Source organism: Megalopta genalis, chromosome 1, assembly GCF_051020955.1.
Source record: "Megalopta genalis isolate 19385.01 chromosome 1, iyMegGena1_principal, whole genome shotgun sequence".
Lineage (NCBI taxonomy): Eukaryota > Metazoa > Arthropoda > Insecta > Hymenoptera > Halictidae > Megalopta > Megalopta genalis.
Window position 1 is genome coordinate 20,407,266 of NC_135013.1, and position 18,718 is coordinate 20,425,983.

General features: G+C 34.8%; 1 protein-coding gene across 3 annotated transcripts; it reads right to left on the minus strand.

The window, feature by feature from the left end:
• Nucleotides 1-1,474: 1,474 nt before the first annotated feature.
• LOC117221468 (uncharacterized) lies at nucleotides 1,475-10,518 on the minus strand. Of its 3 annotated transcripts, none has more exons than XM_076523196.1 (3): nucleotides 9,692-10,518; nucleotides 6,768-6,884; nucleotides 1,475-2,077 (listed from the first exon to the last, which is right to left on the minus strand). In XM_076523196.1, exons 1-3 carry the CDS (start codon nucleotides 9,930-9,932, stop codon nucleotides 1,953-1,955), a joined length of 483 nt encoding a protein of 160 aa, XP_076379311.1. In that variant the 5' UTR covers nucleotides 9,933-10,518; the 3' UTR covers nucleotides 1,475-1,952. The 3 variants fall into 3 exon arrangements, with proteins under 3 accessions (XP_076379311.1, XP_033328370.2, XP_076379322.1); XM_033472479.2 differs by having other exon boundaries at nucleotides 6,768-6,890; nucleotides 9,692-10,161; XM_076523207.1 differs by lacking the exon at nucleotides 1,475-2,077 and adding an exon at nucleotides 2,807-3,131 and having other exon boundaries at nucleotides 6,768-6,890; nucleotides 9,692-10,510.
• Between the last annotated feature and the right edge of the window lie 8,200 nt (nucleotides 10,519-18,718).

Here is an 18,718-nt window from a genome sequence, read left to right on the forward strand (position 1 = left end):
TGAATATCACGAGTCAGACTCGTTGTTTAATTTCATGCCAAACGTGGATATTCACGAGTCGAACTCGTTATCGACATTTCAGGCCGAATATGAATATCTCGAGTCTGACTTGTGGTCTTAATCTTGGACCAAGGTTATTTTATATATAAATAATATAAATAATATATATATAATTTATATTATTATATATAATAATAATATAATTATAATATCATTAATATTAATATAATTAATTAATATAATTATAATATCATTAATATTAATATAATTAATTAATTTATATAAATAATATAATAATAATATAATAATTATTATAAATAATAATATAGCACGGCTTTTTCCAAGTTTCAGCGTAGTGCAAGGGGTTAATTTTGTTTTTAATCGTGTTCCAGACAAATGAGAAACGTAAACATCTTTTAGAACATTGTTTAATAAATCATCGACGAGTTACCACCTCATTTATGAACTTAACGCTAGACTCACCGAGCAATAAAAGCAACTAACGTCTGTTGGTCCGTGCGATTTACGAAACTGAATTTATTTAGACAATTCGCTGTGTTTATTGCAATGTATGCTCGAATTGAGATATCTATTTAGTAAATTTGTACAAAAGAGTCTCTGTAGCAATCTTAATATAAAAAATGTGGAAGCGGTCAAAATGACCGCATGGTGAGTTTAGTGTTGTGGAAAGACACAGAATGTGGTCGTCTTTAGTTTCTTATCAAAATTATAATAATTCTATAGAACATTAATAGGGTACATACTTCCTAAAGAATGAAGAGAAAGGTATAAAACTCCTGTTCAATATCTCATTCATCCTCGAAGTCGTTTAAATAAAAATCATTAGGCATAAAATGAAATGATCAGAAAAATCGTTATGATAATTTCAGTGAAATTCTCTAATTATAAAATTGGATGATTGGCAGGACCTTCGAAATAATTTAAATGACTATTTAAATTATTTAATAATAATAATATAATAATATATATATAATATAATTAATATATATATATATATATATTATTTATTATATTATATATTATATATTATTATTATATTATTATTATATTATATTATATATATAATATAATTAAATAATAATATAATAATATGACTATTTCAATTATTTAATAATAATAACTATTTAATTGAACGATTAAAAGTATTTTAATAATAACTTAAACGACAGTATTTGGACACGAAGTTGAAGGATTGTAAGGATGCGTCGACGGTTCATCTAAGGTGACGCGCATTGTAAAACGATGATACACTTCGACATGATAACAAAGATCGTGCGGTATCAGTGACCATTACCAACAGACTGCATTATCAGCGAGACGCGCACAGTATCACGCAGATAACGCTCCTTCAAACAGCGTATCTGATTCCCGTCGGATTTCCACTCTAGGATGAGTAACGACCGATAAATCGTTGGCTTTGGTGGGGGGTCCAGCAATAAATAACGATCAGAGCTGAGAGCACACATATTTTATTATAAATACTTTTTCTCCTGGTAACGGTTAAGCACGCACACACTCGCACACATATCTACGTCCTAGACATTTAAACAAATATCAGCGGCGAACAGCGAGGATTCGCGGAAAAACCGCGCTAATAACCTGTTCGTACGTTCGCGTTATTTATCGTGGACGAGTCTCGCGTCTCGTTGACGGGTCCACGCAGCTCAGCAACTACTAACTCAATGGCGCAATCGATTTTTCATTAAACACCCACACACACGCACACACGCAGGCACGCAAGTCGACGAGAGCTATGTACCGTTGTAATTGTAAAACCAATTAAGCTGCTTTTATACTTTTGCTACCAACGGATGCGTCGTAACTTTGATTCCGATACGTTGCGCGTGGCGAACGAACATGTTTTGCCGAGCTGGTGCAGCAACCGATCGCTTATGCTAACGCGCGAGTTCGGTAATATTGTTCTCGCCTTTTTAAACCAATACACAGCACACTTGACCGTCTGTGCAATCGACGGCGTTGTGCTGCAAAAATAAAGCACACTTTTCCATGCATATACCTCCGTGGTGGGCACAGTGGGTTCTGTGTTGTCTTTTCACTGTAAACAAGAATAGCGCAATTTTAACATCTTTACATTGTAATATCGTTTTTAAATTGTTTAAAAGAATTAGAGGGGGACAACAGTTTAAAATAACATTCGAGAATGTTGAGGTGTAGGTTATGCGTTGTTTACAGTGAAAAGACAACGCAGTGGGTTCTGTGTTGTCTTTTCACTGTAAACAAGAATAGCGCAATTTTAGCATCTTTACATTGTAATATCGTTTTTAAATTGTTTAAAAGAATTAGAGGGGGACAACAGTTTAAAAAATAACATTCGAGAATGTTGAGGTGTAGGTTATGCGTTGTTTACAGTGAAAAGACAACGCAGTGGGTTCTGTGTTGTCTTTTCACTGTAAACAAGAATAGCGCAATTTTAACATCTTTACATTGTAATATCGTTTTTAAATTGTTTAAAAGAATTAGAGGGGGACAACAGTTTAAAATAACATTCGAGAATGTTGAGGTGTAGGTTATTCGTTGTTTATAGTGAAAAGACAACGCAGTGGGTTCTGTGTTGTCTTTTCACTGTAAACAAGAATAGCGCAATTTTAGCATCTTTACATTGTAATATCGTTTTTAAATTGTTTAAAAGAATTAGAGGGGGACAACAGTTTAAAGTAACATTCGAGAATGTTGAGGTGTAGGTTATGCGTTGTTTACAGTGTAAAGACAACACAGTGGGTTCTGTGTTGTCGTTTCACTGTAAACAAGAATAGCGCAATTTTAATATCTTTACATTGTAATATCGTTTTTAAATTGTTTAAAAGAATTAGAGGGGGACAACAGTTTAAAAAATAACATTCGAGAATGTTGAGGTGTAGGTTATGCGTTGTTTACAGTGAAAAGACAACACAGTGGGTTCTGTGTTGTAATTTCACTGTAAACAAGAATAGCGCAATTTTAACATCTTTACATTGTAATATCGTTTTTAAATTGTTTAAAAGAATTAGAGGGGGACAACAGTTTAAAATAACATTCGAGAATGTTGAGGTGTAGGTTATGCGTTGTTTACAGTGTAAAGACAACACAGTGGGTTCTGTGTTGTCTTTTCACTGTAAACAAGAATAGCGCAATTTTAACATCATTACATTGTAATATCGTTTTTAAATTGTTTAAAAGAATTAGAGGGGGACAACAGTTTAAAGTAACATTCGAGAATGTTGGGGTTGCTGTGTCTTTGCTTTGCTTTCGAGCATAATTCACTTTATACTTATCGAGTAAGACGTATCAAATTTTTTTTTAATTCAAAAATAAACAAAATAAAGGAATAAAACCGGCTGCACGAGCCTAGGCGATAATGCGTAATGAATAGGCCGCGCGGATCGTTATGCAAAATTGTCTGCATCAGTGAATAAAAATGGGCTTCAATGAAAGTGCATTTCTTCTCTTAATGATTTCAGTAAGCTCGTTGGTTTCTTCGCTGTTTTCACTATTTCGTATCTTGGTTGCTGGTCTTTTTGCATAAATACACATACATGAAATCCATAGTCTAATAATAATAATAATAACGACAAGTGTACGGTAATAATATGGTTCTTAATAATTTGTCACTTCTTATTTGATTAATATGTGGATTAATTAAATGTCAACAAGACTCTTTTACGTTCTGAGTCGTGTAAATTGCCTACAGAATCCACAATCGTTAGATGCCGATCTATGTACAGTAAGACCCCGTTTAATGCGGGGGATACGTTCCAATAAGTTCCAGCGCTAAACGAAACAGCGTTAACACGTTGAATGCCACGCCGGTTTTACAGAAATTGTCCGCGGCGCCACGATGAATTTTCTTTTATGCGATACATATAATGTTGAAATATTATCTGTAATAGATAAGTTACAGTATATAACCATGTTCGACATGTTAATTGCGACAGGGTTCACTGTTCGAATCGACGATGGTAATAATACAAAATTTTAGATATCGACATTTGTTTGAAATTATATATATTCCTATCAATTTGGGCGCGCCGGTCACCGGTGGCACCCATGGCGTCATCGCCAAGTTAAGTGCCGGTCACCGGTGACCCCCGTGGCATTCAACGTGTTAAACGAGGCAACCTAACACGTACATATGTAAATATGTAATGGGGATCAGTGAACGCAGGAAAGATGCGTTCGTACTGTGACTGCGACTTCGGGGAATACAGTTGGAACCTTTATTCTGGACAGACTAACAAAAGAGCGTTGGAAAAGGTGCATAGTGTACGTCGTTGCTAAATGAGCCGTTTATTTTGAAAGTGGCATAAGTCACTTTACCGTAATGAAAAGTGGTGATTTTTTTAACGTTTATACGAAATTATTTATACCGAGAAAAATATCAGTATCCCGAGATAACAAATACAAGTAAATCTTCTCGAAAGTTAGCATCCATATTTTTAAACGTGTTAAAACGCAAACCCTTAAATATTAAATATTATATTATATATTATTATATTATATTATATATTATATATTTATATATTATATATTATATATTTATATATTATATATTATATATTATATATTATATATTATATATTATATATTATACATATATTATATATTATATATTATATATTAATATCAGTATCCCGAGATAACAAATACAAGTAAATCTTCTCGAAAGTTAGCATCCATATTTTGAAACGTGTTGAAACGCAAACCCTGAAATATATCGACTTAAAAACAAAGTGACTTATGCCGATTTCAAAATAAACGGCTCAAACGACGCGTGAGTCAACGAAAATGAATCCTTTGAGAACAGATGTCAACATATTGACGACATTAGAACTGCACATTTTAAGAGAACGAGACAATTTATGTTTCTTGTATGTCCTCAGTTACGTTCCTTACTAGATTTTGACAACAGTAGAATCAAATTTTGTTTCGACTTCGAAGAAATGAATAACATTCACATTTCTATGGTTGTATGGAAAAACGCCGCATGACGAATTTCACACAATTTAACTTTATGCAATAATTCATCCGTAGGATACATAATTTAGGTATTCATCGTACTCGAGTAAAGATTCGGGTATGCGAATATGGCAAACTTTTAGAAACCGATCTGAATGACAGGAATTTCGATGATATCGAAATACATGTTGTGGTCCATATGCAATTAGGGGGAATGATGAAATCATCATTTCTCTAATTTCGAATTCTGTTTAAAAGTTACAAGCTCTCAAAGTTTCCAGTTTGCAAATGCAAACCCTTAAATATATCGACTTAAAAACAAAGTGACTTATGCCGCTTTCAAAATAAACGGCTCACATAGTGCACTGCTTTTGGTCGGTATGGCATGGCCGTTTCATTTGCACACATATACAACAAGTATCGATACAGTGTGCGATTTAGGGGAAACCCAATACTACCGCGTAATACTGAAACAGCGTTAAGCGGAGTCTTACTGTACGTGGATATTTTAATTTTTCTGCACCAGAATCTCTTCATATCCCATAAAATTGACCATAAAAGAACCGCGATACACTTATCTCTTATTGTTAAAACAAAGAACCATTTATATATTTCAGTATTGTCAAAATATTGAAACTAAGAATCTTACGTTAGTGTGCAAATAAATACGAAATAACTAAACATGACGAAGATAGAGACAAAAATGAGCGAGAAGATGCAATCGAATTTTCGCTAGAACGAGCGTATAAAATTTGGGAAATGAAAACGACGACGAAAGGTGTCCGGTTTTACAATGATGTGGAAAGAGCAGTAGTGAAAGAGAGTAGTCGAACGAATCGACAGCGCGATGGCGGAGCGACACATGCCGTGAAAGTGTGGACAGCTCTGCATGAATTAACTCGTCAGCGGTTCGTTCGAAATTCATGCCGCGCAAAACTGAACCGCCGTGTGGTTGATTTGGCACAGTAGAAATTACGGTATCGCGCGTGTGTGTGTGTGCGGTACCGGCGCGGTGGCGAGCGTGAAATTGCTGTATACAGTGGCGTGATTACGTTATCGTTACCCGTCTCATAATTGCCGTCACTCTTGCGCGCTGCGCTGCGCTGCGCGACGCGACTCAACGAAAGCGTGACGTATCAATGAAAGTGCCTGACGACGATCAACAATGCGCCGCGCCGGTGTCAACAACGAGAAATAACAGCGGGGACCGACTTCTTACGATTGCCAATCTCATACAATCCACGGGCTCACACGATTTATTACAATATTGCACGGAGAGCATCGATCCATGGGATATCATCTTTTTAATGACGCAAAAATCAAGATGTTCGATCGATAGGAATAAAAATTCGTCCGTCGGTCGGTTTTATCGTATTATTAACCAATAAAATTGAATATTTTAAATTTTATAACAATTATTATTTTGTTATAATTTTATTTAAATTTATTGATTATATTTGCGAATCAATTTAAAATTGAGTTTCAAAATTAGAGTATTTAAAAACTTAAATTTTCGGTAATATTAATTAATAAAATTAAATATTTTAAATTTTGTAACAATTATTATTTTGTTATAATTTTATTTAGATTTATTGATTAATTTTAAGATCAATTTAAAATTGAGTTTCAAAATTAAAATATGAAATACTTAAATTTTAAATAAAAATTGAATAAAATTTAAGATAAAATTAATTTTAAATTAAATTTAAAAAATTCAATATTTAACCAACTTTTAATTTTAATTTAAATCATTATTTCAACATTAAAATATAAATCGTTTAAATTGCACTTACCTATGCTGCAACATTTGACACCTGCTTGCGGACACGGAGCATTTTCTATGAATATGTCACATTTGTCAGGTGCAATGCAATTCTCCAGCGAGCAAGCCTCGTCACTGTCTGCGCTTTCTGAAACTAGATGTTTAAAGTGCATAATATTTCGAAGTTCCAGCCATCCGGCTTTATTCGATTCATCTCGATTTTGATTTCGTGTTGTAGGAAATCGTGTTAATCGTTCCTCCAATAACACAAATATTGCTATCGTGTGTGAAGGTAACATTTCGTTCCGCAGAAATGCAAACGAAGAAAATAACGAGATAAATTCGATATGGAGTTATAATTACTTAAACGAAATCGGAAGGATACTTTGCTAATATTTAATTTCTATAACTCGATTCCCGTCTAATCAGTTGTTCATTTTCATATATTTAAATTTTATTAGACAATTTATTTATCCTTATTTTATGATGTATTTTATTGCTGTGTTACGGACTTTGTAAGCATTCGTTATCTACAAAAATATTGAAACTAGAGTTTTATAGAAAATTCGTGGTAATCGTTCCTCCAATAACACAAATATTGCTATCGTGTGTGAAGGTAACATTTCGTTCCGCAGAAATACAAACGAAGAAAATAACGAGATAAATTCGATATAGAGTTATAATTACATAAACGAAATCGGAAGGATACTTTGCTAATATTTAATTTCTATAATTTATGAAACAAGTCGATTCGAGCCGTACTTGTATAAAAGATTGATAAATGAATCATGAAGGATACCTTCCACCTATTGCACAAAAATTGGAATTAGTTTACCGACAGGTTCGAAAATTAGCGAAGCATCGGACACCTCGCGAGTTTGTTTTGTTCCGAGTACATGGAATAGTATGTTGTATTGGGTTGGCAACTAAGTAAGTGTCGATTTCAGTTATACATGTCTCTCACTCCGATTTTTATGATATCCGTAAATGTTATATTATAAAATTATTATTATTATTATTATGTTATTTTTTATTATCCGTGAATATTAGCAACTGGACAAATTGAATGCAGCGGTCAAGGAAAAGCGACCAGAATTGGTCGATCGTAAAGGTGTCATTTTCCAGCAGGACAATGCTAGGCCGCACACGTCTTTGTCCACTCGGCAAAAATTCATGGATATTGGTTGGGAATTGATGTTACACCCACCATATAGCCCTGATCTCGCGCCATCGGATCACCACTTATTTCGATCCCTGGACAACTCCCTTCGTGGTAAAACTTTTAATGACGACGACGCTGTAAAATCTCACTTAACTCAGTTTTTGGCCGAAAAGGATCAGACTTTCTACGAGCGTGGAATTTTCAAGCTGTCAGAGAGATGGCAAAAGGTCATCGAACAAAATGGAAAATACATTACAGATTAAACTTCGTTCGAAGTAAAAAAAATTTTTTATTTCATTGAACAAATCGGCAATTACTTAGTTGCCAACCCAATATAAATGGAAAACTGGTCTCCCAAACTGCTTTTATTCCCCGTGAATATTCTTGGCCACTTGTCAGCCGCGTTTCCAATACTCGAATGTAACAGGATCGAGTCAAAAAGACGTCGCCGACGCTGGATTTTCCGCGATCGAACGTATAAGTTCCGAAGGGAACGCGGGCGCCATCGAACCGGTTCAGACCGAAAAGGGAAGAGTCGAGGCGGGATCGCTGAGGCGCATATTTTAATTTACTATGATGCTTCTGTGTAGCGGTAAAGAAAGCCATTCAGTGTTCGAGCGATCAAAGGGGAACCCGTAGCTATTTTCGACGTTGCATGTTGCTCCGCCGTGAAATCCGTAATCGAAGCTAAACACTGAACAACAAAGATCACGGTGTAACGGATGGAAATAGATCAAGGATGAAATACACGATAAAACGGGATCACCGATTTTGATAGCGTTTAATGTGTACGCGAAATTATAACAGCCTTAAAGATTTAACTTTTCGGTAATAGCGTTGGTGTTGGAGAGTTGATACGAAGGACACATTACGATATAATATTTTCGACATGTTCGTAGTTTCGGTTCTTTCTGTATTGTTAAAATGTGTGTCCATTGTTATTTATCACCGAATTATATTTAATCTATAACAGTCGCTATATTTCATGGACTCATTGTACATTTTACTGGAAAGGAGAAGCCACCCAGCAATGTCAGAACAATGGAACACGTTGTTTATGATCGGCAAATATTTGTTAAATGTGGATCCACGTACAGCTTTCGGAGCATGAAAAAGTAAATAGAGATACATGGAACGTGCAACAAGAATGGAAATATTAAAACAGACATTCTTTCTCGAACTTCTCTGTGCTTTTAATTAACGAAAAAAATTAACAAATTCGATTTCATGTAACGTAAAACGACCACTAAAATGAGCCGTTTATTTTGAAAGTGGCATAAGTCACTTTACCGTAAAGAAAAGTGGTGATTTTTTAACGTTTATACGAAATTATTTATACCGAGGAAAATACCAGTATCCCGAGATAACAAATACAAGTAAATCGTCTCTAAAGTTAGCGTCCATATTTTTAAACGTGTTAAAACGCAAACCCTGAAATATATCGACTTAAAAACAAAGTGACTTATGCCACTTTCAAAATAAACGGCTCAAACGACACACGAGTAAGCAAATTAAATATAGAATTTCGTCAAAGCATATACAGAACTAATCCAAAAATTTCAAAACGAAGAGCAAATCGTCGATCCTTGTTTCACAATGTCCCAGAGCTTCGAACGTGCCGCAAGTCCATCAAATGCATCGTTCAATCGTAGCGAATTAAAGGAATAATGGAAAAATAAGAAAGGCGGAGAAAGTGAGGTCCGTTGAACCAAACGGCGGAAGTAGCGTAGGCGGAATAATTTCGGTGAATCGAGAACGAGTTCGCGGTATTAAATTGTAACTGTTTTGCTCACCAGCGGAGTGCAGAAGGGTGGCCACGAGGGCGACGAGAACAACAGGCAGACAGAGCTTCATGTTCCTGTACACCGAGGTTCGTTGGTACGCTTGTCTCTTTGACAGTCGACGATTCAATGGTCTCACTTTCCCGGGCCTGGCATTATATAAACGTAAGCGTCCAGTGTTACGCGACACGCACACACATACTCCGTGGGCCACTCGAGCACGCGCGCGCGACGTTGTTCCGTTGTCGTGCATTTCATTATCTCCGGTCGGCGCGATGTGCGAACACGTTGTTGGTTCTATCTTGAAGCGGTTCGATCGATCCCTCCGGTGATTTCCGGAGCGGAGCGCGTCTTCGTGCTTCCCCTCGGGTAAACAGCCGCGACATGAATCGCTCGTTGAACGTGTTTACGCATAGATTAATGTTTAATCGACGACACGCGTGTAATAACGATGGATTTTTCGAAATTTTCCCGATTCAGCGTCGATCTTTCTTCGAACGACGCTCCTCCTGGCGATCCTGGTTATTCCGGAGCCGTCATTTTTACGCTCGGGATCGAGACTTTCAGTTTACACAGTTTCGGAGTATTTTTATAGTTTCTCGTGGTTTGATATGTTTTTGTATCTTTAGGTTATTAGGTATCGTTAGGTGCCCATTAGATACGCGCCTTTCGTAATTGCTATTGGGTTTTATCAGTTAATGAGGCAGTCATGTTTCAGCGAGCAATTTTTAGATGTGCAACTTTGTTGTATACGGTGCTGTGAATAATTATAGACTCGAAGCAAGTTTTTTAGCGATGTTTCAACAAAAACATAACAAGACGTCGTATTTGTGTATTTCTATACTAGAAATAATAAAAGTAGAGATATAGAAATACAGTTCTTCTTTTAAATATTAATAAATTTAAGAAAATATAAAGAATAATTTAATAAATATTTTTTAAATATCGATAATAATGTAAATGTTACTTTGTGTCCATATAAACATAACAAAACGTCGTATTTGTGTATTTCGATACTAGAAATAATAAAAGTAGAAATATAGAAATACAGTTCTTTTTTAGATATTAATAAATTTAAGAAAATATAAAGAATAATTTAATAAATATTTTTTAAATATCAATAATAATGTAAATGTTACTTTGTGTCCATATAAACATAACAAAACGTCGTATTTGTGTATTTCGATACTAGAAATAATAAAAGTAGAAATATAGAAATACAGTTCTTTTTTAGATATTAATAAATTTAAGAAAATATATAAAATAATTTAATAGATATTTTCTAAATATCAATAATAATGTAAATATTACTTTGTGTCTATAATTATGCACTTCACTGTACATGTCCTCGAATTGTGAATATTATACTGCAACAATCCAATTATTGTTAGATACGAAAGCGTTGAATGACAAGCAGATTTTATTGGGAAACGTTTGTGGATTCAATATTTTCCAATAAAAAAGAGACTCTTTTCAGGACATTGTAATTTAAAGGAATTTTTTGAGGTACGTCCTTTGTGAATTTAATATTTTCCAACAAGAAAGATTCTTTTGATGAAAATATTATTCTGACGAGCTGTGTCAGTAGATAATTTCTAGCAAGCACATCTGATGTATGTGTAAAAAAGTGCATTGAAAAATATCAGACCATGAATGCTATTGGGTTGGCAACTAAGTAATTGCCGATTTCAGTTATAGATGTCTCTCACTCCCTTTTTTATGATATTCGTAAATATTATATTATAAAATTATTATTATTATTATTATTATTATTATTATGTTATGTATATCTTGTCATGATTTCTATTGGGTTGGCAACTAAGTAATTGCCGATTTCAGTTATATATGTCTCTCTCTCTCTCTCTCACTCCCATTTTTATGATATCCGTAAATGTTATACTATATATAATATAATATATAATATATTATACTATATATATATAATATTATATATAATATATTATACTATAATAATATTATACTATACTATAAAATTATTATTATTATTATTATTATTATTATGTTATTTTTTATTATCCGTGAATGTTAGCACCTGGACAAATTGAATGCAGCAGTCAAGGAAAAGCGACCAGAATTGGTTAATCGTAAAGGAGTCATTTTCCACCAGGACAATGCCGCACACGTCTTTGTCACTCGGCAAAAATTGATGGATATTGGTTGGGAATTCAAATCGGCAATTACTTAGTTGCCAACCCAATAGAATGGAGGAGATTGAACGCTTTAAGACAATATTCTTTAGCTTCTAAAACAATGTACAAATAAATGTCACATAGAAACAATTGTTTATACGTGAATCTATTAAAAATCGAACGATCGTCATTCCCAACGAGAATATGAGGTTTCAGTTGGAAAGTTCGTATCGATTCGTGCTTGCTTTTATCCACGAGCGCACAACTTCAGCAGGTAACACGTTTTCTACGGTACATACTTCAACCTGAGCTGTTGAGAGGGCGCACCTATTTTGTACTAAAAAAAAAACAATGCTTTCATCTGCGACAGAATGATATTTTCCATTAGTATAATGAATCGAATGAGTCCGAGGAGCTGCGTATTCAAGTTTCAATATTTAATTAACGGTTTCACCGAGATTATATGTCAATAACATTTTCCAGTCGCGTATTTCGAGCAAACATAAACGCGAATTATCTTCGTGAATTCCACTCCGCGAAATATTACTTCGGTGCCTGTTAGTCGACCATGAATATAATCATGAATTTTTATCAGCCGTAGAAAGAACCGAACGTGGAATTCGCGAAACGAGAGTGATAAAACCCATTCGCGAAATGAACTATAAATTCACATTTATCTTTCAGCTTAAAAGGCGAGCCTGCCAAATATTGGCGCCGTATTGACACATAGATCTAGACATCGGTGTATAGATTTTCATATAAATGGACGTTGTTCCTTCGTAGAATCTCACTTAAAATTCTTGCCGGAACGACGCAGGTGATCGAGGATCCTGAAATCAGGAGCCCGGCGTTTGGCCGTTCTTTATTCACACCACCTATGAAATAATCATCAATTCTCTCGGCGCGTCTCTATGATCGGACCAGGATTCATGTATGTACTTCGCTACAGAGAGATTAATGAGTTTCGTCTGAACGCGAAGCAATGTTATCCGAATTGTGTCGATAAAAGGTTTACCGGTGATTTATGAGTGGCCCGCGGATTAATGGAACTACCTTGAGGTGAGTTGGTCATGCCCGGTTATGGAACGATTGTTCTGGCGAACCTTTTAAGATAACCAGACTGGTAAGAACCGAAGAAGCACGAAACTTTGCTTTAAGAACGCCACTTTGCAGCCGTTCAGCTGCCACTTCCGTAACGTTCCACGCTCTGATACGCGTTTAAGTGACTTCGGCCATCCGGGCATTCGATTTGCCCGCTAATGGTTCCTACACAGTAGCATTCTTCGTGCCTCTGGAAGCCCGTCTGCAGGATTTTTTGCCGCGTACCTTTTAAAGAAAAAACGGTAGCGGTGTTGCGTTACGTGGATCAAAGAAAATTTCGCTTCGGAAGATCTGAATTTCCATCGCCGAAGGCTAATTTTTGATGAATGGTTCTTGAACGCCAATTCTCGAGACCTAATGGAACACGTCATTTCAGAAAGAAATTATATTTATAATAGATTGTTATGGTAAATGGCGGAAGTCAATTTCTTCTACACTCGTGTCTATCGTATGTGTATTGGGTTGGCAACTGAGTAATTGCCGATTTCAGTTGTAGATGTCTCTCACTCCCATTTTTATGATATCCGTAAATGTTATACTATATATAATATTATATATTATATACTAATATATTATATACTAATATTATATACTAATATTATATACTATATATAATATTATATATAATATATTATACTATAATAATATTATATATAATATATTATACTACAATAATATTATATATAATAGTATTTATATAGCATTATAGTATAGCATATAGTATAATGTAATAGCATTATAGTATAATATATTATACTATAATAATATTATACTATACTATAAAATTATTATTATTATATTATTATGTTATTTTTTATTATCCGTGAATGTTAGCAACTGGAAAGGTGTCATTTTCCAGCAGGACAATTCTAGGCCGCACACGTCTTTGTCCACTCGGCAAAAATTCATGGATATTGCTTGGGAATTCATGTTGCACCCACCATATAGCCCCGATCTCGCGCCATCGGATTACCACTTATTTCGATCCCTGGACAACTCCCTTCGTGGTAAAACTTTGAATGACGATGACGCTGTAAAATCTCACTGAACTCAGTTTTTGGCCGAAAAGGATCAGACTTTCTACGAGCGTGGAATTTTCAAGTTGTCGGAGAGATGGCAAAAGGTCATCGAACAAAATGGAAAATGCATTACATATTAAACTTCGTTCCAAGTAAAAAAGAATTTTTTATTTCATTGAACAAATCGACAATTACTTAGTTGCCAACCCAATACTTTTCAATATTTACGCGTATTGTCATAGATGATTTTGTAAAGTCTAGAACGTAAAAATGGTCTTGTACTGAAAGTGAAATGGAATGGTCATTGATACAATCTATTAATGTGAATGTTTTTCCAAAAATTGTTAGTCACAAGGTAAACTGTGACACGGCATGAATGTGACCGTTCATTAGAAATGTCCAAGATTACACATCGCATGAATCATTGAAATTTTGTCTTTAAATAGAAAACAGGTTATTTCAGTGTGTTTTTATAATATATATATATATCTTTGCACTTGATCGCACAAGTGCGATCCTTATCCTATTCTCAATGTGTAAATATGTTTTTCTAAGATAACCTTATGTATCATTCTTGAGAAAAGATTTAATATATGAATGTATCTTTATCGGTGTTGACCTTGTTGTTTTACGATACTATTTGCATTGGATTTGCGAGAAATTTTCCAGGAACCTCTTTCTTTTTCTTCTCTCTATTTGCAAGTAAATTTCGCGGAATTTCAGAAGAAATGCGTCATTTTCAACGAGGCGGTGTTTCCCCGATCAGCGTCGCAGTTACGTTTACTTTTTAGTAAATAGAAGATAGAAAAGATTGCGCCACATTCTTCTTATAATATTAATGTATTGCATATTATTTTCCTTGTATGTTATCGAGCACTCACGTGTCTCCAATAATCGGGAAATCAGTTAATTTTAATAGTAAGTAAATAATGCTTGTAACAAAAGTTCCTTGATATCTTCTGCGATTATCGGTGTACTCATATGTTTAAATGTTATTTTATTGACTGGATGTATGCTCTCACCAGTAATCATGGTACTCGAGATAAGTATCGAACCGTTATCGTACACTTATTATTAAATGCTTAAGTTTCTCTGTGTATTCTTCCTATGTTTTTAATGGAAAACAATGTCATAATCTTCGCAATTGATTCGTATCTATGAAATTATTTCTATTCCTTAGTTTCCCGACGATCCTTTAATTATATGAGATAATATGCGCCGAAATGTTTATCATTTCAGGTCACCGGTTGAAATTTCAGATAGGGCTAACGCATATCAAAGTGCAACTTCCACAAAGAATCTATTAAGCTGTCCGAACAACGTAAATCCTGCAGGTAATGACAGATAAACCATTCTTTCAATACTATCATTGTAGTTTACGGCCACTTAGGAGATTACGCGTTCATGCGACCTTCGTTCAACCAGTTCCTTTTCTGGAACACGGTGCACGGAGATACGGCCGTGTGAAAAATTGGTGTCCACGGTTTATGCTTGAAAATGTGCATTGTTTGCACATAGAAAACTCTTAGTGACAGCGCAATACTATTCACAGGTGGTCGAGATCATCATTTTTTGACTTGATGAGCTGAGTCTGGCAATTTAATACAGTTTTAAGTGATAATAATGGGAAAAATTTGATGCAGTTCTAGATAAAAAAATCAGAAACAAAATTTTATACAGTTTTAAGTAATAATAAGCAAAATTTTATGCAGACTTAAGTAATAATAATAAGCAAAATTATTGCAAAATTATTTTACTTGTTAAAGTAAAAATAATAAGCAAAATTATTGCAAAATTATTTTACTTGTTAAAGTAAAAATAATAAGCAAAATTATTGCAAAATTATTTTACTTGTTAAAGTAAAAATAATAAGCAAAATTATTGCAAAATTATTTTACTTATTAAAGTAAAAATAATGAACAATCTCAAATGATAACAACAAGCAAATTGTAATGCTGTTTCAAGCAAAATTATTTTACTTATTGAAGTAAAAATAATAAGCAATCTCAAATAATAAGAACAAGCAAATTTTAATGCTGTTTCAAGTAATTTGGTCGCCAGATTGCAGGAAATAAACTTCGATAAGAATTGCAAACTGTGATAACATTCGCTAATTAGACTGCGGATTTTATGCATATATGAATTTATTAGGTCGGACGCAAAACAATACAAAACAGACACATTAAACAATTTTGAAAGTAACATTTTAAGTTGTATTATGTAACTCTCGTGTCTTGCAATTAACCTTTTATAAGCAATGATTTTTGGGAGTACTGTCAAGGGAAGGTCCCCAGGGTCGCGCTCACTTTTTCATGAGATTTGGTATAGTGATAGAGCTTGTAAAGCTGAATCCAATGATACCTGGTTTGGGTGGCAAAGGGCTTATAGCTTTTGAGATAATTAATGTTAAAGTTGCTAATAAAAGGCTAGAAAGATGCGCTGGGTTATGCAGAGTGGTACTGCGCGGCAGGAAGTGAAGGAGGGGGGGAGGAGTGCCCGCACGTCGCAACAAGGCGAGGTACCTGATCGCGACCTGCTGAATACCCCCCACTTCCTGCCGCGCAGTGCCTCGCTGTGTAATCCAGCTCGTCTCTCTGGCCTTTTATAAGCAACTTTGACATTGATTATCTCAAAAACTATAAGCCGTCTGTCCCTAAAACCGGGTATCATTAGATTCAGCTCCGCAAGTTCTATCACTGTACCAAATCTCATAAAAAATTGATATCATTTCTATGTCGACATTCGTTCTCGATTGAGTTAATGCGGACAGCTGTTAATTTACATAAAAATCCGCACAACAATGACAAACTTCGTTTATGTCGTATTATTCATTACGACTGAAATTGATCTATAAATTGTAAATGACAAACCAGATTGTAAACAATTATTTAACATTATCCATAATGCGACTCTATCCTTATGTTGTTTAAATAATTTAGTGAAATCACCTCTTAACAAAATTTATGATCTAGGTTTCCAATTTAGCTTAAACTTTGACAAGAATAGTGTTTAACGTTAGTTAAAATATTCTTTCAAATTGCTTTCGTTTTATTTGACAATCGAGCGGTTTATTTTGAAAGTGGCATAAGTCACTTTACCGTGATGAAAAGTGGTGATTTTTTAATGTTTATACGAAATTATTTATACCGAGAAAAATATCAGTATCCCGAGATAACAAATACAAGTAAATCTTCTCGAAAGTTAGCATCCATATTTTGAAACGTGTTAAAACGCGAACCCTTAGATATATCGACTTAAAAACAAAGTGACTTATGCCACTTTCAAAATAAACGGCTCATATAATATCAGGAATTGTAAAAGAAAATATCAGAAACCACTTCGACTGGTTTGGTAGCTCTAGTGTTAATTGAATCAAAACAACGCATTGTCGAAGATGTATTTACGGTGTTCGAGAGACATTGAGAAGTGATCTACCTTTGGTTCCGATCATTTTCTTCAATTTTCGATCATTTAATTAATAAATAGTCATATAGTCCTCAGATATAGTTATACGTAAGATACTGGACTCATGCATCGTCAAATTATGCTTTACGCCTCGAATCAATGAATTGCGTTTCATTTATAATTCCATCATTTAAAGAATAAGATTTTTTTAACACAAATAGAGAGAAATGAAAGTTTGTGCAGTATCGAAAAACAGAAAACCGGCGAACTTTCTCGCAAAGAAACATACGAAGATTAATAATTCTTAGTTGAATTAAGATTGAAAGAAAAAAAATGCACGAAAGAAATTGTCAATTTAAAGAACGATACTCGGATTTTTAATTTTATCTCATGAAGCGCCTTGTGTAAAAGAACTTAAAAGAAATGAGCCGTTTATTTTGAAAGTGGCAAAAGTCAATTTGCCGTGATGAAAAGTGGTGATTTGTTAATGTTTATACGAAATTATTTATACCGAGAAAAATATCGGTATCCTGAGACAACAAATACAAGTAAATCTTTTCGAAAGTTAGCATCCATATTTTGAAACGTGTTGAAACGCGGACCCTTAAATATATCGACTTAAAAACAAAGCGACTTACGCCACTTTCAAAGTAAACGGCTCAAATAAGAACACGGCCAGTGTCAGAAAGGAATACTCAGTACTTTATTGTTAATCATTTGAACGTATACTTGAATTCATCTTAAGAATTACAGAAAGGTGCGTGCAGAGGGGAACGTTTGAACGCTTGACCCTTTTTTGTTTTGGCACTTAACCAAGAACGAACAATAAACACGTTTCCCTATTTACCCCTCGCGATCGATTCCACACGTGTTCGGCCGTCGATCACATGGCGATGGTCGATATCGATCGGGTCCGTCGACGAAAAAAGAAATGCTGTTCTCCATCCTTTTCTTTTTTTGTTTGCCCGGCTCTCGTCATCGTCGCGTTCAAACGTTCGTTCGCGGTCTCTTGGAATTCGAGTGCGGCGCAGCTTATGAACTCGCATCGATTCCTCTCGAAGCATGACAGTTACGTCGCTACGTCCCCCGTGGATCTCTGCCCTTAAATCGTAGATCAAAGAAGGAGCGTGGATATGCGTCGCGTTCGCGCGAAGAGAACAGACTTACGCCACTGGAAATATCTACAGCATCGTTCGAACATCAAGCCCCCGCCAACACTCGCGCCGCATTCTCTCAATATCGAACGGTTCAACCTTTATCGAGTTCTTTCTTAATTATGTAATGAGTATCAAAGCGTCGGTTGTAGAAGGCATTTCAATTGGAGCGAACAGCGATTGGGATATCAACGATTAACTGCATTGTTT